This window comes from Mandrillus leucophaeus, unplaced genomic scaffold, assembly GCF_000951045.1.
Source record: "Mandrillus leucophaeus isolate KB7577 unplaced genomic scaffold, Mleu.le_1.0 Scaffold17, whole genome shotgun sequence".
NCBI classification, from domain to species: Eukaryota; Metazoa; Chordata; class Mammalia; order Primates; family Cercopithecidae; genus Mandrillus; species Mandrillus leucophaeus.
Genome location: NW_012101698.1, coordinates 4,943,566 through 4,966,150, shown reverse-complemented (window position 1 = coordinate 4,966,150; position 22,585 = coordinate 4,943,566). Strand labels below are relative to the sequence as shown.

Sequence of the window (22,585 nt, the reverse complement as noted above, 5' to 3'; positions counted from 1 at the left end):
TCTCCTTCTGGGACTCCAATCACAAATACGTTAGACTGCTTGATGTTGTCCCACTATTTACTGGGGTTCTGCTCATTTTTACCAATATTTTTCTCTCTCTGCTTTTTTTTTTGAGACAAGGTTTCGCTCTGTCACCCCAGTTAGAGTGTAGTGGCATGATCATGACTCACTAGAGGAAAGAAAAAGCACTTTTGGTTACTTCAATTATTACTTAGTTCTTTAACCGGTATTTATCAGGAAATGGGGCTGCTGGTGGTGATTAAAGAATGCAGGACACATATCATAACAATCATAACAATATTCTCTCAAAGAAGCCCCAGAAATAAACATTTTTTCTATTTAGAATAATAATACCAATTCCAATAATAATTCCAATTAATGAATATGTAAGTTCCAGTTTTGGTCTAATGTTCTGCTTTTACTCTAACTTCTAGAGCAAAGATTCTTAACCTCTTGGGCAATAGACTGCTTTGAGAATCTGAAGAAAGCTCGTCCTTCTTCTGAAGAAACACAGACATATGCATATTTTGGTAGTTCATCTTAGGTGGGGTCCTTGGCCCTGCTGAAGTTCATCCGCTGAACCCAAGTTAACAATCTGTTGATTATATAGGTTTACTAACCATTCTGGTTTGCATAGACCAAGGAGTTTCCCAGGGTGCAGAACTTTCAGTGCTAAAACCAAGAGAGTCTGGAATAAATCAGGATGAGTTTGTTACCCTAGAACTAAACACTCTTTAAATTCCATTCCAGTCCTGACATGATCTAGAACTCTGACCTGTGCAGCAAGAGCCGGTCAAAATGTAATTGCCTGGGTTCCAGCTCTAGTTCCGGGCGGATCCCCTGGCAGTTTAATTGGAAGATGGCTGGCTCTGGGTTATCATTGATGCAGCAGACAATGCTGTCTTCAAAGACACCAACGGAAGTAGGGTAGGCCCATACGGTTAATATCTGATGGAAGGAAAAGTCAAAAGAAAGCACATTTACACCAAGGATGCCAAGGCCTCAAATTTCCCAAGAAAGCCTTGCCCTGGTGACTTGTGTCCATATGACCGTACCTGCTTCTCATTGGGTTTCAGGACCATGGTGTTGGGTTCCAGGAAGTATGTGTTTGCTTTGACATCATTCTGAAAACAGAAGGATGCCTCCACCACCATTAAGGAAGTGTTCAGGATTGTTAGCGTCTCCATGTTGCCTGGGAATAAGGATGACTTGTACCTGGGGATGAACAAGAATGGGGCTAAGGGTATGAAGACTGAATGAGAATGCAGGTGGAAAAGAAGGCTGTGACATGAAAGGCAATTCAGAGGGACAGTGTGGCTGCATGGAGGCAGTGGCATGGTGGCTAAGAACATGAGATTTGTAGTTGTGCGGACTTGCCTTGGAGAATAAATGCTACACTGTGACTTGACTCCCTCAAGCCTTGGTCTCCTTATCTCTAAAACAGGGTGATAACACCACTTAGAATTGCTGAATAGGAAGTGAGATCACACATCTAAAGCTCTCAGGACAGCTGTGCATAGCAAATGCCCAGTGAATGTTAGCTATGATTATTGCAAAGAATTCTGAGAAATACGTAAATCTATCCTTCCACCTGCTTATGTCCCTGAGGGAGATGATCACTTGAGTAACTTTTTTTTTGTTTTGTTTTGTTTTTGAGAGGGAGTTTCGTTCTTGTTGCCCAAGATGGAGTGCAGTGGCACCATCTCAGCTCACTGCAACCTCCGCCTCCTGGATTCAAGCAATTCTCCTGCTTCAGCCTCCCGAGTAGCTAGGATTACAGGTGCATGCCACCATGCCCAGCTAATTTTTTGTATTTTTAGTAGAAACGGGGTTTCATCATGTTAGCCAGGCTGGTCTCGAACTCCTGACCTCAGATGATCTGCCTGCTTGGGCCTCCCAAAGTGCTGGGATTACAGTCATGAGCCACTGTGCCTGGCCTCACTTGAGTAATTTTTTATTTCACATCTGTTTTACAGATGACCTCATTCACCTCCTTCTCTCAAACCCTCAGAGAATGTTACTGTTCTGACATGAATTCATTTGGCCTTGTTCCCTGTTAGGAGGCAGTTTCTGTTCCTTTGTACCTTAAGGAGAGATCTTTAGAGTTGAGCACTGTGGGCATTGAGGGAGACTCAGTTAATAGTAACTGAGCGAAACAAACCAGAAGGCCCAAGGGAAAAAGGGGCACATCGTCAGAGGTCACAGCACAGGCTAGGAAAGCAGAATAACTTGAAGAAGGTTTTAGACAGGCCACGATGGAGGATGAAAGGAGAGCGAATGACAGAGACCAAATGAGAGTCAGAGAAACAGAGAACTCTCCATGTGAATATTTGCCAAAGGGGTGCGGCCTTCTCAACCACTAATCACTTCCATCCGGCACTGTGCTAAGGGCTCCATGTGCGTTAACCAGTTCAGTCCTCATGAATCTGTTGCTTTCCCATTTTGCAGATGAGGACACTGAGGCTCAGCATGGTTTAAAAGAATAAGTGAACAGGCTTGGCACAGTGGCTCACGCCTGTAGTCTCAGCACTCCGAGAGGCTGAGGTGGGCAGATTGCTTGAGCTCAGGAGTTCGAGACCAGCCTGGGCAACATGGCGAAACCCCATCTCTACAAAAATTAGCCAGGTGTGGTAGCACATACCTGTAGTCCCAGCTACTGGGGAGGCAGAGGTGGGAGGATTGCTTGAGCCTGGGAGCTCAAGGCTGCAGTGAGCCGAGATTGCACCACTGCATTCCAGCCTGGGTGACAGAGTAAGACGCTATCTCAAAAAAAAAAAAAAAAAAAAAAAAAAAAAAAAAAAAGAAAGAAAAAAGACAAGAAAAGAAAAAGAATAAGTGAATAAGACCCAGTTGTACTAGAACTTGTTTTGGCTAACCATAGTCACTGTCCTCCCAGATCAGTGTCATCTGGCCCCACATCCTGGTTAATTCCAGTGCTGCCCCAAACATGTACCTCTTTGAATAACCATCGTTTCCCTGACTCCCACTCCCAGACTGTTCTGTACCTCATATCCATCAACCTGACCATACTTTTCCCTCCTAAGCCCTCCTGTTGGGCTTTGAAGATCCTCTCCAGCATCAGCAAATTACCTTTACCTTCACTTTTTAATCCAGCGTCTCAGGGAATAAAGTGGAGGTAATTAGGGAATGGAGGACAAAGATGGCCCATGAGCTGCACCGAGAAAGCCCAGAAATTAACACCCTCTACTTAGCACACGAAATGTGTTGAGTAAAGTCACGGTGGAGACCTTGGTTCCAGTTTTGGTTTCATTCCCTGCCTATATGGTAAGCAATTTGTATATAACTGAAAAAACGAGTATCGCTGAGAATGTCTGATCATCAGTCTCACCTATGGGTCCCCAATTCTGCCTAAAAATCTTAGTCTGTTTCTCTAACACGCTCCCTCTCCTACTTTCCACAAAAACTGTTTTTCATACCCCCTCTATTTCCTCAAGATTTTAAACTTCCACTGCCCTCACTTGCAAGGGATGACCACGCAACACTTGTCAAGGAGAAAAAGACATGATTGCGTAGAAGCCTCCTCACCCTTCCAATCAAATTGTAAACCTACCTTCTGCGATGCCATCTCGCCTTTCTCCCCGCTGGCATGCAGTGACAGGCCCTCTTCCAGTCACAAGCCAGCCTCCCCACATCCCACTGTGCTGTCTCAGGGAACTATGCCATTGACGGCCCTTCCTGACTCCTGAAATTCCAACCTCTTCCTTCCATTTCCTCTCGGCATGCAAGCATCATAAGAACAACATCGCACAAACAGCCTGCCCTGTGCTCCAGGCTTTCCTCCCATCTCCCTTCACAGCCAAGCTTCTCCAAAGTTATCTTTCATCTGACTTCTCACTTCACTTTGCTTGGGTACAGGACTCTTGCTAAGGCCCCTAGTGACCTCCATGTTGTTGAACCCTGTGGACATCTGTGCCCTCATCTTTCTGTCCTCTCTGCAGCACTCACTGTAGCAACCATGTCCTCTTCTCATGGCTCCATGACACTGGTCTTTTCGGCTTCCCCAATAGCGCCGGCCTCTTCCTCACCTCCCGGCTCCTCCTTTTGCGCATATTGTAGTTATTTAGGACTCCTTTTCTTCTTACCTGTATGGTCCTCTCTCAGGCAATCTCATCTATGTCTGTGGCTTTTGTTGCCTTGAAGAGTGACCTCTCCTTTGAGAACTGAAGCTGTATAACCTATTCTCTGCTTCATGTGACTACAGAAATATCTTCCTAGCCTCTTAAACCAAACATAAGCCAAAGCGAACCCTTGATCCTAAGCTGATCAAGCCTGAAGTCTCTCCTAGGCTTTCCCACATGGGAAAATGGCACCCTCATTCCTCTGGGTGTCCAGCAGGGAGTTGGGACACAAGAACCCAGTTCTCCTGATTTGTGGTTGGGGCTAAAAGAGGCAGCATTAGTAAAAGTCACATCTATATACATAGGAATCCTACTTATACTGTTCATGAGCCCAACCCAGGAGTCTGAAATCTGCTTTAAAATAATGGAACACTTACTTATCTCTTGATTTTCCACAAAGCAGTGGCCCGAAATAGTATGTCTCCGTGCTCATAACATACTTCTTAAAGATGACCTCATTTGCCTTCATGTCTATCTTCCGCTGAGGAAATACCACTCTGAACACAGGAGAGGAAGAGGTGAGGAGAGGCTGCCTGAACAGAAGTTCGGTGCTGCCACGTGATGTTTACATAAACTCAATATTCCCTGCTCAACACAGGGTCCAGGCGTCTGGAGACAGAGTGACTCTTCTTTGTCCCAGCTCCTTCCCACCACCAGAGAAGACAGTATGATGTGAACTTGAAAAGAAGACTCCCCAGTGGTGTCTTCCATAATGAGGAGTGGTGACGGAGCTGAGTCAGATATTCCGTCCCAGTGCACCCAGCTGAAAACATTCCTGAGAATCCCTATGGAAAACTAGTTCTGGGAGATAGGAATTAGCTTCTGAGTCCCTTGGTCTAATGTGGCCAGTTGCTCAGCCAGGTGCTTTTCTGTGTAGGAGCTGCACAGTGGTGTTCAGTAGCTTGGAAAAAGTTCACCCATGCAGAGTCACACATGGTTTCTACACTACAGGACAGAACTGCTTTAAATTTGCTTAATAGTTAAATAAGCAAACTAATTTGCCAAAGGAAGGCTTTTTTCCTCCCCCTTTGCACCTATGATCATTCTCTTTATTGCAGTCTGGGAATCCTGGTAGTATCATGTCCTCCCTGTGGCTCTTAGTCAACAATCAAGACATGGAAGCTGATACGACAAGAGGGGCTGGGGTGCTGCCCCAGCTCCACGTTATGGTAAGAACCACCTTGTTCAAAGTGCCATAGAGGAAAACGAAAACACATCTGTCAACCTTTTCTTTTAAAATGAAACACACTTACTTCGGGTCTTGGCAAATGTATGGGTAAGTGCAGATGCCTCGGCAGTAGAGCTGGTACTGGCAGCAAGTTCCTAGGATCTCAAAGTTAAAAGTTTGGTCAAAGTTTCCGAACTCATCAGAAGAGAAATGCACCTGCAACGTTACCTCGCCATTGGCTGGCACGATCCACCGGAAGTGATTCAGTCTGCAAATGACCACACAGGTTTGTAAAGTGAGAGGCTCCCCTCTGGCCAAGAGAAGACAGGAGAGCTGCCTGGAAGTCCTGTCCTGTTGGGGTAGGCATGGTGGCCCCTGGAGCCCCACAGGCAGGACAGCTCTGTTCCCCTCCAGTGCTGTGACAGCCACACCCTCAATGTGGGCTCTGGCCCACATTCCCCTCCTTGGGTTGCTGGGAGGCCCACCTGGTGAATTTCTCCTGGGAGTGCTGCCCGTTGAAGTTGTTCAGGTCTGTATCTGACAGCTGGGAAATGGTTCCTGCTGGTTCCCCAGAAATGACTTTCCTGTTTAAGGCCACGCGACGCTTGTCTTTCTGAGTCTCGACAACTTGGTCTATCTTTTCTTTCACTTTCTGTTTGCCCCCCTTAGATGAGCTGGTCTGCTCCTCTTGCGCCTTAATTAAAAATGAGCACGAGGTCTTAAATATTCACTTTTTGAACACACAAACAGAAGGCAGAGATGGCTACATGTCTGTCATCTCGGGAGATGGTGCTGCAGGGTCAGGAAGCCTAGAGCAGGGCAGGGTCTAGTCTTGGGTAGTGACAAGAGCAGTGCGTTCCTTGGCTCCCTAGTCCCTCAGACGGAGGATGAAGATGAAACCCTAGAGAAAGCTTGAAGCTGGAGGGTGTGTGTGGAACTCAAGTCTTAGCTCCTGGCAATACCTACCATGGCCAGTGGGGCTTGTAGCCTTCTTGGCACCACTAAGCCAGTTATCCCCATCCGCTTGCTGTCTAATTCCTAATACTTTGTGGGCCTATACCCCTCACCACCAGCTCTCTCTCCTTCTCTTTATTCTTAGAATTATACGTGAATAGAAAATCTGACTGTTTTGGGAGAGGCAGAGATAAACATGTGTTTAATCTGCTGTGTTTAATAAGTTCCCATTTTTCTAGTGGTATTTTCATGTTTCCTGATCAAAAAAATGTTTTGCCTTTAATTTATTTATCATTTCCACCGTTTTTTAAAAAAGAAAACTTTAAGAGTTGAAGGCCTAGTACAGTAATAACTAGTTTTAACAGTTGCCACTTTTTCTCCTGAGCCATTTGCAGACATGATGACTCTGCCTCTAAATACACCTCCTCAAGAAAGGACCTTCTGCAATCCTGCACACTACTATCATCACACCTAAGAAAAGGAACAATAATTCCACACCATCATTCTGGCACACAGCCTGCATTAAAATTCTCGTGTTTGTCTCAGGCATGTCTTCTTTTTTTGAGACAGAGTCTCGCTCCATGGCCCAGGCTGGAGTGCAGTGGTGCGATCTCGGCTCACTGCAAGCTCCGCCTCCTGGATTCATGCCATTCTCCTGCCTCAGCCTCCCGAGTAGCTGGGACTACGGGCGCCTGCCACCACGCCTGGCTAATTTTCAATATTTTTAGTAGAGACGGGGTTTCACCATGTTAGCCAGGATGGTCTCGATTTCCTGACCTTGTGATCTGCCTGCCTCGGCCTCCCAAAGTGCTGGGATTACAGGCGTGAGCCACCGTGCCTGGTCTCAGGCATGTCTTTTATAGACATTTTTTCCCAAATAAGCATCTAATCAAAGTTCCTATATTGTGTTTTGGTGTTATGTTTATTTTTTATTTTTTATTATTTTTCTATCTTTCTATAGGTTATTGGGGGTACAGGTGGTGTTTGGTTACATAAGTTTCATGAGATTTTGGTGCACCCATCACCTGAGCAGTATACACTGCACCCTATTTGTAGTCTTTTATCCCTTGCCCCCTTCCCATTCTTCCCTCCAAGTCCCCAAAGTCCATTGTATCATTCTTATGCCTTTGCGTTCCCATAGCTTAGTTCCCACATATCAGTGAGAACATATGATGTTTGACATTCCTGAGTTACTTCACTTAGAATAATAGTCTCCAATCTCATCCAGGTAGCTGTGAATGCCATTAATTCATTCCTTTTTATGGCTGAGTAGTATTCCATTGTATATATATACCACAGTTTCTTTATCCACTCATTGATTGATGGGCATTTGGGATGGTTCCACGATTTGGCAATTGTGAATTGTGCTGCTATAAACATGCATGTGCAAGTATCTTTTTTGTATAATATCTTCTTTTCCTCTGGGTAGATAACGCAGTAGTCAGATTGCTGGATCAAATGGTAGTTCTACTTTTAGTTCTTTAAGGAATCTCCACACTGTTTTCCATAGTGGTTGCACTAGTTTACGTTCCCATCAGCAGTGTAGAAGGGTGTTTCTTGATGCACTGGATCCATGCCAACAGCTACTGTTTTTTTATTTTTTCATTATGGTCATTCTTGCAGGAGTAAGGTGGTATCACACTGTGGTTTTGATTTGTATTTCCCTGATCATTAGTGATGTTGAGCATCTTTTCATATGTTTGTTGGCCATTTGCATATCTTCTTTTATGAATTGTCTACTCATGTCCTTAGCCCACTTTTTGATGGGATTGTTTGTTGTTTTCTTGCTGATTTGTTTGAGCTCATTGTAGATTCTGGATATTAGTCCTTTGTCAGATGTACAGATTGCGAAGATTTTCTCTCACTCTGTAGATTGTTTGTTTACTCTGCTGACTGTTCCCTTTGCTGTGCAAAAGCTCTTTAGTTTAATTAAGTTCCAGCTACTTATCTTTATTTTTATTGCATTTGCTTTTGGGTTCTTGGTCATGAAATCCTTGCCTAAGCCAATGTCTAGAAGGGTTTTTCCAATGGTATCTTCTAGACTTTTTATAGTTTCAGGTCTTGGATTTAAGAGATTTAAATCCTAAATCCATCTTGAGTTGATTTTTGTATAAGGTGAGAGATGAGGATCCAGTTTCATTCTCCTACATGTGGCTAGCCAATCACCCCAGCACTATTTGTTGAAAAGGATGTCCTTTCCCCACTTTTTTTTTTTTTGCTTTGTTGAAGACCAGTTTGCTTTAAGTATTTGGGTTTATTTCTGGGTTCTCTATTCTGTTCCATTGGTCTATGTGCCTATTTTTATATCAGTAACATGCTGTTTTGGTGACTATAGCCTTACAGTATAGTTTGAAATCAGGTAGTGTGATGCCTCCAGATTTGTTCTTTTTGCTTAGTCTTGCTTTGGTTATGTGGGTTCTTTTTTGGTTCCATATGAATTTTATAATTTTTTCCTAATTCTGTGAAGAATGATGGTGGTATTTTGATGGAAACTGCGTTGAATTTGTAGATTGCTTTTGGCAGTATGGTCATTTTCACAATATTGATTCTACCCATCCATGAGTATGAGATGTGTTTCCATTTGCATCATCTATGATTTTTTTTAGCAGTGTTTTGTAGCTTTCCTTGTAGAGGTCTTTCACCTCCTTGGTTAGGTATATTCCTAAGTATTTTATTTGTTTTTTTGCAGCTATTGTAAAAGACGATGAGTTCTTAATTTGGTTCTCTGCTTGTTCATTGTTGGTGTATAGAAGAGCTACTGATTTGTGTACATTAATTTTGTATCCAGAAACTTTACTGAATTCTTTTGTCAGTTCTAGGAGCTTTCTAGAGGAGTCTTTAGGGTTTTCAAAGTAAATGATCATGTCATCAGCAAACAGTGACGGTTGGACTTTCTCTTTGCCCATCTGGATACCCTTTATTTCTCTCTCTTGTCTGATTGTTCTGGCAAGGACTTCCAGTACAATGTTGAAGAGGAGTGATGAGAGTGGGCATCCTTGTCTTGTTCCAGTTCTTGGATGGAACATTTTCAACTTTTCCCCATTCAGTATTATGTTGGCTGTGGGTTTGTCATAGATAGCTTTTTTTACACTGAGGTGTGTTCCTTGTGTGCCGATTTTGCTGAGAGTTTTAATTATAAAAGGATGCTGGATTTTGTTGAAAGCTTTTTCTGCATCTATTGAGATGATCATATGATTTTTGTTTTTAATTCTGTTAATGTGGTATATCACATTTATTGACTTGCATATGTTAAACCATCCCTGAATCCCTGGTGTGAAAGCCACTTGATCATTGTGGATTAACTTTTTGATATGTTGTTGGATTTGATTAGCTAAATATTAAGGATTTTGGTTAGCTAAATGTTAAGGATCTTAGCATCTATGTTCATCAGGGATATCGGCCTGCAGTTTTCTTTTTTTGGTTGTGTCCTTTCCTGGTTTTGGTATTAGGGTGGTGCTGGTTTCATAGAATGAATTAGGGAGGGTTCCCTCTTTCTCTGTCTTGTGGAATAGTGTCAATAGGATGGGTATCAATTCTTCTTTGAATGTCCGGTAGAATTCTGCTGTGAATCTGTCTGGTCCTGGACATTTGTTGTTGGTAAATTTTAAATTACCAATTCAATCTCACTGCCTGTTATTGGTCTGTTCAGGGTAACTAGTTCTTCCTGATTTAAGCTAGGAGGGTTGTATTTTTCCAGGAGTTTATCCATCTCTTCTAGGTTTTCTAGTCTGTGAGTGTAAAGGTGTTCATAGTAGCCTTGAATGATCTTTTGTATTTCTGTGGTGTCAGTTGTCATATCTCCTGTTTTGTATCTTATTGAGGTTATTTGGATTTTTCTCTCTTCTTTTCTTAGTTAATCTTGCTAATGGTCTATCAATTTTATTTATCTTTTCAAAGAACCAGCTTTTTGTTTCACTTATCTTTAGTATTGCTTTTTTGTTTGTTTGTTTCAATTTCATTTAGTTCTGCTCTGATCTTGGTTATTTTCTTTATTCTGCTGGGTTTGGGTTTGATTTGTTCTTGTTTCTCTAGTTCCTTGAGGTGTGACATTAGACTGTCAGTTTGTGCTCTTTCAGTCTTTGTGATGTAGGTATTTAGGGCTATGAACTTTCCTCTTAGCATCACCTTTGCTATATCCCAGAGATTTTGATAGGTTGTGTCACTATTGTCGTTCAGTTCTATGAATTTTTAAATTTCCATCTTATTTTTGTTTTTGATCCAGTGATCATTTGGGAGCAGGTTATTTAATTTTCATGTATTTGCATGGTTTTGAAGGTTCCTTTTGGAGTTGATTTCCAATTTTATTCCACTGTGGTCTGCAAGAGTGCTTGATATAATTTCAATTTTCTTAAATTTATTGAGGTTCATTTTGTGGCCTATCATATGGTCCATCTTGGAGAAAGTTCCATGAACTGTTGAGTAGCATGTGTATTCTGTGGTTGTTAGATGGAATGTTCTGTATATATCTCTTAAGTCCATTTGTTCCAAGGTATAGTTTAAATTCATTGTTTCTTTGTTGACTTTCTGTCTTGATGACCTGTCTCGTGCTGTCAGTGGAGTACTGAATTCCCCCACTATTATTGTGTTGCTGTCTATCTCACTTCTTAGGTCTATTAGTAATTGTTTTATAAATATGGGAGCTCTAGTGTTAGGTGCACATATGTTTAGGATTGTGGTATTTTTCTGGTTGGACAGGGCCTTTTACCATTATATAATGCCCCCTTTGTCTTTTTAAACTGCTGTTGCTTTAAAGTTTGTTTTGTCTGATATAAAAATAGTTGTTCCTACTCTCTTTTGGTGTTCATTTGCATGAAACGCCTTTTTTCCACCCTTTTACTTTAAGTTTATGTGAGTCCTTATATGTTAGGTGAGTCTCTTGAAGGCAGCAAATAGTTCGTTGGTGAATTCTTATCCATTCTGCAGTTCTGTATCTTTTAAGTAAAGCATTTAGGCATTTACATCCAATGTTAGTATTGAGATGTGAGGTTCCATTAATTGTGCTATTTGTTGCCTGTGTACCTTGGTTTTTTGCTTTTTTGTTTTTTAATTGTATTTTTGTTTTATAGGTCCTGTGAGAATTATGCTTTAAAGAGGTTCTGTTTTGATGTGTTTCCAGGATTTGTTTCAAGATTTAGAGCTCCTTTTAGCAGTTCTTAGAGTGCTGGCTTGGTAGTGGTGAATTCTCTCAGCATTTGTCTGAAAAAGACTGTCTCTTTCCTTCATATACGATGCTTCATTTTGCTAGATACAAAATTCTTGGCTGATAGTTGTTCTGTATGAGGAGCCTGAAGATAGGGCACCAATCCCTTCTAGCTTGTAGGGTTTCTGCTGAGAAATCTGCTGTTAATCTGATAGGTTTTCTTTTATTAATTACCTGTTGCTTTTGTCTCACAGCTCTTAAGATTCTTTCCTTCGTCTTGACTTTAAATATCCTGATGACAATGTGCCTAGGTGATGATCTTTCTGTGATGAATTTCCCAGGTGTTCTTTGTGCTTCTTGTATTTGGATGTCTAGGTCTCTAGCAAGGCTGGGGAAGTTTTCCTCGATTATTCCCCCAAATATGTTTTCCAAACTTTTAGATTTCTCTTCTTCCTCAGGAACACTGATTATTCTTAGGTTTGGCCATTTAACATAATCCCAGACTTCTTGGAGACTTTGTTCATATTTTCTTATTCTTTTTTCTTTGTCTTTGTTGGATTGGGTTAATTTGAAGAACTTGTCTTTGAGCTCTGAATTTCTTTCTTCTACTTGTTCAATTCTATTGTTAAGACTTTCCAGAGCATTTTGCATTTCTCTAAGTATGTCCAATATTTCCTGAAGTTTTGATTGCTTTTTATTTATGCTATGTATTTCATTGAATATTTCTCCCTTCACTTCTTCTATCATTTTTTGGATTTCCTTGAACTGGGCTTCACCTTTCTCTGGTGCCTCTCTGACTGACTTAATAACTAATCTCCTGAATTCTTTTTCAGGTAACTCAGGGATTTCTTCTTACTTTGAATCCATTGCTAGTGAGTTACTGTGATTTTGGGGGCTATTAAAGGGCCTTGTTTTGTCATATTATCAGAGTTCATTTTCTGGTTCCTTCTCATTTGGGTAGGCTCTGTCAGAGGGAAATATGGCTGAAGGCTGTTGTTCAGATTCTTTTGACCCACAGGGTGCTCCCTTGATGTAGTATGCTCCCTCCTTTCCTATGGATGTGGCTTCCTGAGAGCTGAGCTGTACTGATGGTTATCTCTCTTCTGAGTCCAGCCACCCAGCAAGTCTACCGGGCTCTGGGCTGGTGCTAGGGGTTGTCTGCACAGAGTCCTGTGATGTGAACCATCTATGGGTCTCTCAGCAATGGACACCAGCACCTGTTCTGGCAGAGGTGGCAGGGGAGTGAAATGGGCTCTGTGAGGATTCTTAGCTTTGGTGATTTAATGCTCTATTTCTGTGCTGGTTGGCCTCCTGACAGGAGGTGGCACTTTCCAGAGAGCATTAGCTGTGGTAATATGGAGAGGAACCAGTAGTGAGTGGGGCCCTAGAACTCCCAAGAATATATGCCCTTTGTGTTCAGGTACCCGGGTGGGTAGGGAAGGACCATCAGTTGGGGACAGGGCTAGGCATGTCTGAGCTCAGACTCTCCTTGGGCTGGTCTTGCTGCGGCTGCTGTGGGGGATGGGGGTGAGGTTCCTAGATCAATGGAGTTATGTACTTAGGAGGATTATGGCTCCCGCTGCTGAGTCATGCAGGTTGTCATGGAAGTGGGCAAAAGCCAGCAGTTACAGGCCTCACCCAGCTCCCATGCAATCCAAAGGGCTGGTCTTACTCCCACCGTGCCCCCACCAATAATAGCATTGAGTCTGTTTCCAGGCAGTGGGTGAGCAGGGCTGAGAACTTGCCCCAGGCTACCCACCTCCCAGCTGTGAAAGCAAGTATGGCTTTAGTTCTTCCCCTGCCTGTAGAGTCTGCATGCTGGATTTGTGCCCTCCCCAGAGTCCTGCCCAGGAGGCTTCTTATCCAGTTCAAATTGTTACAAAGTTCAGCTGGAGACTTCCTTTTCCCTGTGGCATTTTCCCTGGGCCTGTGGCCGTCCTCCTGAAGCATCCCTGTGATGCCAGACAGGAACGGCCTGCTTGGGGACCTAGGGAGCTCCCAGGGCCTTTCCTGCTGCTTCCTCTAACCCTGTATTTCACTCAGTTCTCTAAATTGACTCAGCTCCAGGTAAGGTTGGAATCTTCTCCTGTAAACTAGACCTTCAGTTTCCCTGGTGGGAAACCAGGGGTGGAGGAGCTTCCTTTCCCACTTCTGCAGTTTGGGCACTCACAGTATTCAAGGTGTCTCCTGGGTCCTGCAGGAGCAATCTGCTTGCTTCAGAGGGTCTGCGGGTCCCTTCAGGTTTCTTGATTTATTCCTGCAGTTGTTCTGAAGCTAAAATTCACAATGCGAGACACGCTGCTCTGTCCATCCAAGTTGGAGTTGCAATCTAGTCCTGCCTCCCGTCCGCCATGATCTGTTATGTTTCTTTAATATCTTATAATCTAGACTCTCCTGCCCTCCTCTCAATCACATTGCTGTTTTAGAGAGACCAGATTTGTATTCTTACAAAATATCCTATAGTCAGAATTATTCTGAGCATTCTTACAGTGCCATTTTTTTTTTTTTTTTTTTTTGAGACGGAGTCTTGCTCTTTCCCCTAGGCTGGAGTGCAATGGCGCGATCTCGGCTCACTGCAAGCTCCGCCTCCCGGGTTTACGCCATTCTCCTGCCTCAGCCTCCCGAGTAGCTGGGACTACAGGCGCCCGCCACCTCGCCCCGCTAGTTTTTTGTGTTTTTAGTAGAGACGGGGTTTCACCGTGTTAGCCAGGATGGTCTCGATCTCCTGACCTTGTGATCCGCCCGCCTCGGCCTCCCAAAGTGCTGGGATTACAGGCTTGAGCCACCGTGCCCGGCCTACAGTGCCATTTCTTTTTCTTTTCTTTTCTCTTTTCTTTTCCTTTCTTTTCTCTCTTCTCTTCTCTTGTCTTCTCTTCTCCTTCTCCTTCTTCTCTCTCCCTCCCTCTTTTCTTTTCTCTTTTCTTTCTTTTCTTTCCTTTCTCCTTTTTTCTTTTCTCTTTTCTTTTCTTTCCCCTCTCTCTCTTCCCTTCCTTCAATCTTTCTTTTCTTTTTCTTTTGAGACAGGATCTCACTTTATTGTCCAGGCTGGAGTGCAGTGGTGCCATCTCGGCTCACTACAACTCTTCCCCTAGGGCTCAAGCAATCCTCCCACCTCAGCCTGCTGAGTAGCTGTGACTACAGGTGCGTGCCACCATGCCTGGCTAATTTTTGTATTTTTTGCAGAGATGGGGTTTCACCATATTCCCAGGATGGTCTCAAACATCTGGGCTCAAGCAATCTGCCCACTTCAGCCTCCCAAAGTGTGGGGATTACAGGCATGAGCCAAAGTGCCCAGCTGGCTGATTTTCAAAATAAGGGGTTGACAGCAATTTTTTCTTCTTTATCTTTTTAATTTGAAATTTCACCAGGGACTTTCTGCTCGGGTGAGGCATGCCCACCAATGCAACTGATCTCAGATGTTGATTTCCTACTTACTTGTAAACTGAGGTTTGGGGTAGTCTCTGTCCCCAGTTTACATGTAAGCAGGACTTATAGGTGAAGTTACGAGCTCTCTTTGCTGATGTGCATGGTTTGTAGAAGGCTGTGTGCAGAGATTCAAATTGTGGGCCACCCTTCTCCTCTGGGAATAAAAAAACCTTCTATAATTTTAAATATACACTTTCTGCATATTATTGGTCAAATTTATTTTTCTTGTGATTTATTCTATTAATTGCATATATGTTCTTCTATTTCTGCACAATTTTATTTTGATTATTTAATTTTAATCCAGCTGGAATGTATTTTACTATATTGTGTCAGGCTAGGACATAAACAATGACTTTTACCCCAAACATCCAATCTTCCCATCCTAATTTCTTTAATAATTTATCCTTTCTGTAGTGGCATGTGTCCCCTTAACTTGTGTATGTTGATTCTTATATTCTTACACACTGTGCAATCACCTTAGCTTCAAAACATATTTTTACGTTTTAAAAAAGATTAGATATCTTTTTAAGAATGCTAGTTTTGCTTATTTTTTTTATTGCGGATGTGCTGCAGAGTAACTTGAGAAGTTCCCTAAACCCTCCCACGGGACTGCAAAGGTTGTTAGGTGAGAATCAATCACTGTCAGTTTCCTCTTAGGAGGCAGGACAAGTCAGAGCCAGGAAAGGTGCAGTTCAGGGACACTCACATGAGGTTTTCAGGGAGGATCCCCAACAAGTCGAGGGAAAATAACTCAGTGAACAGAACACCTCATGCCAGGCTCCATTTTTGGTCTGGTGTGGGGTGACCTTCTCTCCCTGCCCGCTGAAGTCCTGCCAAGGTTAGGAGAATAAACTGCTCATATGTTACCTTTGTAGTGTTTGTGGCAGCCAAAAGGTCTGATTCTATCTCCATTTCTTTTTTTTCATCCAGAGATATCTCTTCGGATGGTGGGATCACAAACACAAAATGCTCCAGGTCGTCTGTCATGGTCAAAGGCGGCCGCTTCACAGGGTAGGAGACGATTGAGAATAAGGCGGGAGGCGGGATGGGTGGTCCGGAGGATCCCAGACCCAAGATGTCTAGGATCTAAAGGAAAGGCCCATTGTGAATTTCCTGTGCAAAACCCTATGCCTCTCTTCCTCTCTTACCATAGCCTTTGTTACACTTTATGGCAATTGTTTAATTGTCTGCCTTTGCAACTGGACTGTAAACTCCATTAGGACGGTTAGCAGGTGGATATGGCACACAGCCAAGCACATTGCAGGCAATCAATAAATCTCTGTTTAATATGAAGAGGCCAGCTCTTAACATTCTAATGTCTAAAGTATAGAGTTGTTCCACCTATTTTCAGATTCCATGTTAATTTTTCTTTTTGGGTTAAATGTTCCTTCCTTCCAAGGGTGAAAGAAAGTTGGGATGGGAGCAAGTCAAATGCAGCAAAGAAAATAATAAAGCAAAGGTTCTGGGACTAGGGTAGGGAATGGGAATGAAGAGAGAAGTGAAAGATAACCTGAGAGAGAAAACATTTATTCCTCTAGCATTTTCCCATTCTGCTCTCATATATAATGAATGAGCAATTTCCAGAGCAAATGGTTTCGAAATTTAACAACCACTTCCTGCCTCAGAACAAGCATGTTACCTCTAGACTAACAGCCATTATCACAACAGTAAAGGTTACAGCCCACCTGAGGGCCCAGCCTGTGGACCACTGGGCCTGTTAGGCCCAGCAAGTAACTAAATATCTCCATGCAATCCTGTGCTTCTCATCCTGTGTGTCAAGGAGCTAAAGGCATTTCCTGACTAATATGCAGCCGAGTTAACTCCCAGGATTCAGAACCTCTACGGGGAAAGGCATGAATGATTTGTAGCAATTGTTGAATTACCAGAGCCAGGGAGCTCTTCAAACGGCAGTCTAACCTATGATTTGGAAGGTGGAAAGTATAAAACAAGGCAAGATGTTCTTGTTATAGTCCTTTTCTAAAAAAAAAACATTTCTGGAGGAAAAAAAATCACAATTCCTTAGCTAAGGCTGGCCTGAGGTGAAACTGGTAAGGGCGTAGAGCTGGTGTTGCATGTCCCCCAGCAGTCCTTCCCGCCTTTGGTGCCACTAGGCTTCTACGGTGGGTTGCAGTACATGGAAGTCACATGGATCGCAGGGATGACTCTGATCCTCCCGTCATCCCTGACCTGCCACATATTCCTCCCAGGCTCTAGTCTCTACTTTTAAAAGTTGACTCACGCCTGTAATCCCAGCACTTTGGGAGGGTGAGGCTGACCATTTGAGGTCAGAAGTTTAAGACCAGTCTGACCAACATAGTGAAACCCTGTCTCTACTAAAGATACAAAAAAGTTAGCTGGGTGTGCTGGTGCATGCCTATCGTCCCAGCTACTTAGGAGGCTGAGGCAGGAGAATCACTTGAACACAGCAAGCGGAGGTTGCAGTGAGCTGAGATTGCACTACTGCACTCCAGCCTGGGCAACAGAACGAGACTCCATCTAAAAAAAAAAAAAAAGCTGCATCTAGTTCGTCATGGACGAAACCAGAAGGCAGCAAACTATGGTGCCCTGGCTGAATCTGGCCTGCTACGTTTTCTAAATAAACTTGAATTGGAACACGGCCATGCCCATTCAGTTACATGTTGCTGGTGGTCACTTTTACCCGCCGAAGGCTGAGTGGAGCAGTTGTGATAGAAGCAGTATCACCTGTAGCCTAAAATACTTACTTTCTCGTCCTTTACAGAAAAAACCTGTCCCTGGAGAAAAGGCTATAATAAGCCTCCCCTCCAAACTGCTAGCAAAGGTGGCTTTCGGATACACAATACTTTTGTCTACAGGAACGAAGAGCTGTCTTATAGGATAATTTCTGTCACTGTGGGAGGTAGTGGGAAGACTTTGGAGTGGATGGGTCTCCTGCTTCACCCCAAAGCCTCACCTGCCTTGTCACTCTGTAGCACCCATATTATCAATATTAAAAATCAACCGTTACAGGTGGCTTTCCATAAGCTTGGATGGACTAATTTAGATGTGTGACATCTCCTACAAATTTTCTCTTGCCAAGTAGGAAAGGTCCTTTAGTCATTATTGTCTTAATTCCGAGGGGGCATCAGAAATGAATGCAGTTGAGGGGATGTGGGTTTCAGGTAGGGAGAAGCACCCCTGATGATCTTAGCACAGTGCCTGCTGCCTGACTTGTGACCTCCCCACCCTGGAGGAGAGTCCTTACCTGCTCTCCTTTGGGAAGCTTGTCACTCTCTAGGGCCTGCTTCCAGTTCAAGCCTTCAAAGTCTGGTGTCTGGATGTTAAGGAAGGGCACACCCAGGTCCTTCTCCTTTTTCCCTTCGTGGTCCTCCTCCCCTTCCCCCTCCCAGTCACTCCGCTCCTCCAGGGCTCGCAGCTTCTCCAGGCGCTCCCGCTCCGCCTTCTCCCTCTCCAGGCGCTCCTTCTCCGTGCGCTCCTTCTCCAGGCGCTCCCTCTCCCGGTCCTTACGGCCCCTGCGCCCACCCGAGGGGACCTGGCGCTGGTCGTCTGGCTCATGGGCCGCTTCCTCCATCCCTGCGGGAGGCAGCTGGACTCCTTGCTTCCGGTCCCAGTACATGAGGATGTTCTGGACATCCTTCAGTGTCAACTCATAGGCTTTAAACCTCTGGGCCAGTTGCTTGTCAGGGTCCTTTGAGACGTCCCCTTCACTGTCCTCTTGGTCCTGGACAAGAGGAAGCCCAAGCATGCTGACATCACCCATGTTCCTTTTCTTCTTATTTAGCTCTTCCTTCTCAGACACTGTTGGTTCCCTAACAGATATTTTCCTTTCAATTGTCTCCATCTTGACATCCACTTTGGTGAATGGAGGAACCTAGAAGGCATGACACAGAAAAGATGCGTCAAACAGTTTTTTATGGGGTAGTAAATTGCATGAGGAGGAGCAAAAAGACACTTTGTTTCTTGAGAAGGCCTCTGAGGACCCGGGCACCTCCTCTGCATGCTAAGGTTGTGCCTGGGAATCATCTTGGGGGTTTTTATCTAAATATCCATTCCATGGTCCTTCTCTGTTCAAGATCTGGCTGGGTCCTGGCATTGTGCATTTTGGAAAAGGTGCAGAGTGACTTTGATGTGTACTCCTGGTTGAGAGCTGCTGTTCTGCAGGATCAAGGGGAAAAGACTAACAGATGCAAGCCATCTGCACCTGCCTCAGGTGCCCTGGGATAGGCCATAGCGTGTAGTGGTCCAATCCCAGCTGCACTGCTTGGTAGCTGTGACCCTGGGAGAGGACTTGGCCTCTCTCTGCTTCATCTGTATAATGGAGATAGCAATATTAATACCTACTCCAGAGGACTCCTGAAGATAAAATGTGTGAATGCATGTAAAAAGCTTACAACAGTCCCTTTGCAGTTATTAAAACCACACACGTATTGTATACAATGGATATTGTTGGGAACAAATGGGGGTTTAGAATCTGGCTGCACCTCAGGCTTTTAAAATATGTATTTATTTAAAGCACTGGGCATAGAGAAAGCAACTTTATTCTTTTTCTTGCTGCACTTTTAAACTTGCTTTGTGGGCTCTGATTTTCTCCTCCCCTGGATGAAATCCTCGGGTAGGCGCCATCGTTTTCTGGGTCACTCTTTGATGATATTATGCAAAGTCCATTCCAGTCTAGTGACCGCTATCTGCAGTGCAGCCCACTGTCTCCCTTCCCAGGTCTAGCTCTTCTCTCTAAGTTCAGGCCAGCACGACTCATGGGGCTGGGGTTCAAAAATTAGACTCCAGGCCTGCCAAGGAAAGGAGGTCCTGGTAAATCCCCTGGCCTTTGGGTTAGGTCTCTGAAAGGTTCCATATTAGGAATAAGGGTCAACCTGTCCTTTGCAGAGAGAGACATGGATGGAGCTGGAAGGCCATTATCCTCAGCAAACTAATGCAGGAACAGAAAACCAAATAATAAGTGTTCTCCCTTATAAGTGGGAGATGAATGATGAGGACACATGGACACATGGGTCGGGGGACAATACACACTGGGGTCTGTCAGGGGTTGGGGGGCAGGAGGAGGGAGAGCATCAGGAAGAATAGTTAATGAACGCTGGGCTTAACATCTAGGTGATGGGATGATCTGTGCAGCAAACCATGGTGGCACATGTTTACCTGTGTAACAAACCTGCACATCCTGCACATGTACCCCTGTACTTCAAATAACAGTGGGAAAAAGAAAAGGAAAAAGAAAAAAAAGAAGGTCAACCTGAAATACCCCACCCTCCCAGGGACTGAAGTTCAGTTTAAAATGATCTCAATCCTGATTGAATCAAGATTTCTAGTGCTCCTAGCCTAGCTGACTGCCAGCAGCAAACAGTGATTCTCTCTGGAGGGAGACAACATTTTCCAGAGCCTCAGAATGTTTTTTCCGTTCAGTATCTGGCCCTTGATAAAAACCTGGGTTGGGCATGGTGGCTCATGCCTGTAATCTCAGCACTTTGGGAGGCTGAGATGGGAGGGTTGCTTGAGGCCAGCAATTCTAGACCAGCTTGGGCAAGCAAGACCCCCATCTTTAAAAAAATACTTGGCACCTAAAGAGATAAGATCATGTGACCATAAAGCAAGAGCAAAAGACAGACAGGAGACCAGACTGCTGAGGATCTATGCATGGCTCTATAAGACAAGGACTTTAAAACATACTTAATCTGCTGAGGGAATTAAAACACGATTGAGAAGTGAGAATTTTGAAGAGAACTAGAAACAGTAAGAAAAGAATTAATGGCTTTTTAATGCAAAAACAAAATGAAAAACTGAAAGGAAGTTTGAATAGCAGGTTAGACCTCACTGAAAAAAAGACATCGAACTAGACAATATGTCAGAAGAAAATATTCAGTATAAAGAGAGCACAAAAGTATGTAGAACATAGAAAAAGCACAAAAGACATGTATTACTGTGAAAGGTTTGCAAAAAGGCCTAGTATATTTATGATTGGAATCCCAGACGGAGAGGAGAGAAAGAATGGAGGAGAAGAAATCTGGAAGAGTTAGTAGCTAATGGTTCCCAACCCACATATTCAAGAATCACTATAAACCCCAAGTAGTAAAATACAAAGAAAACAACACCTAGGCAAATCACAGTAAATTACTGAATGAAGACATGACATCCTGAAGGTGTTGAGACCTTAAAGACAAAGAGAAACATCTTAAAGGCAGTTAGAGTCAGAAAGAGGTAGGAGGCGGGGCTCAGATGCTGGACCAGATTGAGGACTCGCTAAAACAGGGTGGGGGTGGAAACAGCTTTCCAATCAGACACGCCCACCAGTGTGCCATGTCAATATATCATTGCCATGGCAACACTCAGGAGTTACCACCCCTTTCATGGCCATGACTCAATGACCCAAAAGACCTCTTCTCTACAAATTTCTGCATATTCTGCCCCTTCATCTGCATGCAATTAAAAGTGGGTATAAATATGACTGTAAACTGTCTTGAGCTGCTACTCTTTGCCTACAGGGTAGCCCTGCTGGGCAGGAGCAGTCACAGAACTGTCACACTGCCTCTTCAATAAAGCTGTTTTCTTCCACCTCCAGCGTGCCCTTGAATACTTTCCTGGGCAAAGCCAAGAACCCTCCGGGCTAAGCCCCACTGTGGGGCTCACCTGCCCTGCATCACGGCTAACACGGAAGGAGCACAATCATGTTGATAGACAACATCTCAACAGCCACATGGAAGACAAAGATAGAAAAATAATATCAAAGTGCTGAAGAAAAATGGCTGGCAACCTAGAGGCCTGCCTAGAAAAAAACACCCTTTAAAAATAAAGGTGAAGTAAAGACATTTTGGACAAGCAAAACTTGAGTAATTTGTTGCCAAAGAACCTGTACCTAAAAAAACAAAACACAACACCCAGGAATGTTCTTTAGGTAAAAGAAAACAGATACAAGAGATGTAGAAAGGAGTTAAAGATTGTTTAGGAGGGTGCTGAGAAATGCATATTGATAAATATTGATAAATGGGCATTTAGGTAAAAATAAATGCAAATTGATTGTTTTAATCAATAACAATAATGTTTCTGCATTAAAAATATATAGTGAGAATTCAAATACATAACAACATTAGCATATAATTTAGAAGAGGGTAGCACTTTGGGAGGCCGGGGCGGGTGGATTGCTTGAGCCCAGGAGTCTGAGAACAGCGTGGGCAACATGGCAAAATCACATTTCTACAAAAAAATTAGCCAGACATGGTGGTGCACCCCTGCAGTCCCAGCTACTCGGGAGGCTGAGGTGGGAGGATCACCTGAGCCTGGGAGAGATCAAGGCTGCAGTGAGTGGTGTCCACGCCAAGCACTCCAGCCTGGGTGATGTAGTGAGACCCTGCCTTAAAAAAAAAAAAGGGTAAATGTGGTTAAATGAGGTTATTCTAAGACTCTTGTATCTTCAACAGAAATACTTGAAGGTGGTGGCTGAAGAAAATAAGACCCTTCCTAGTCTATTAACACACTATTTAGTCAAGTGATTACATGGATCAAATTTCCACTAGGCTTTGTTCAATTGTACTTTAGTAAACAACAGCCAATACAAAAGAAACCATTGATCCTAAATATAAACATAAAGGTACACTTTCTTTTTAATGAATAACATTTGGGAGAAATTTGCTTTTACAGATTTGAAGTAAGAAATGATGGCTGGCAAGGGCTTATTTGAGGGAGGAAGGCAAGTTGAGAGGGATGGAATTGGGTTTAAGATTGAGCTGGAGGGTAGAAAGGAAGATTTTGGACAGAAAAAAGAAAGAAGGA

General features: G+C 43.6%; 1 protein-coding gene across 2 annotated transcripts in view; it reads right to left on the bottom strand.

The window, feature by feature from the left end:
• Positions 1 to 22,585, bottom strand: part of HYDIN (HYDIN, axonemal central pair apparatus protein) — a 423,190-nt gene that overhangs the window by 93,779 nt on the left and 306,826 nt on the right. For both annotated transcript variants that reach the window (XM_011976766.1, XM_011976767.1), the window contains 7 exons: positions 18,051 to 18,677; positions 15,695 to 15,913; positions 5,793 to 6,001; positions 5,393 to 5,575; positions 4,517 to 4,636; positions 1,056 to 1,215; positions 776 to 948 (listed from right to left, as the gene is read on the bottom strand). In XM_011976766.1, the coding sequence (XP_011832156.1) occupies positions 776 to 948; positions 1,056 to 1,215; positions 4,517 to 4,636; positions 5,393 to 5,575; positions 5,793 to 6,001; positions 15,695 to 15,913; positions 18,051 to 18,677 (1,691 nt within the window). The remainder of the gene's footprint in view (positions 1 to 775; positions 949 to 1,055; positions 1,216 to 4,516; positions 4,637 to 5,392; positions 5,576 to 5,792; positions 6,002 to 15,694; positions 15,914 to 18,050; positions 18,678 to 22,585) is intronic.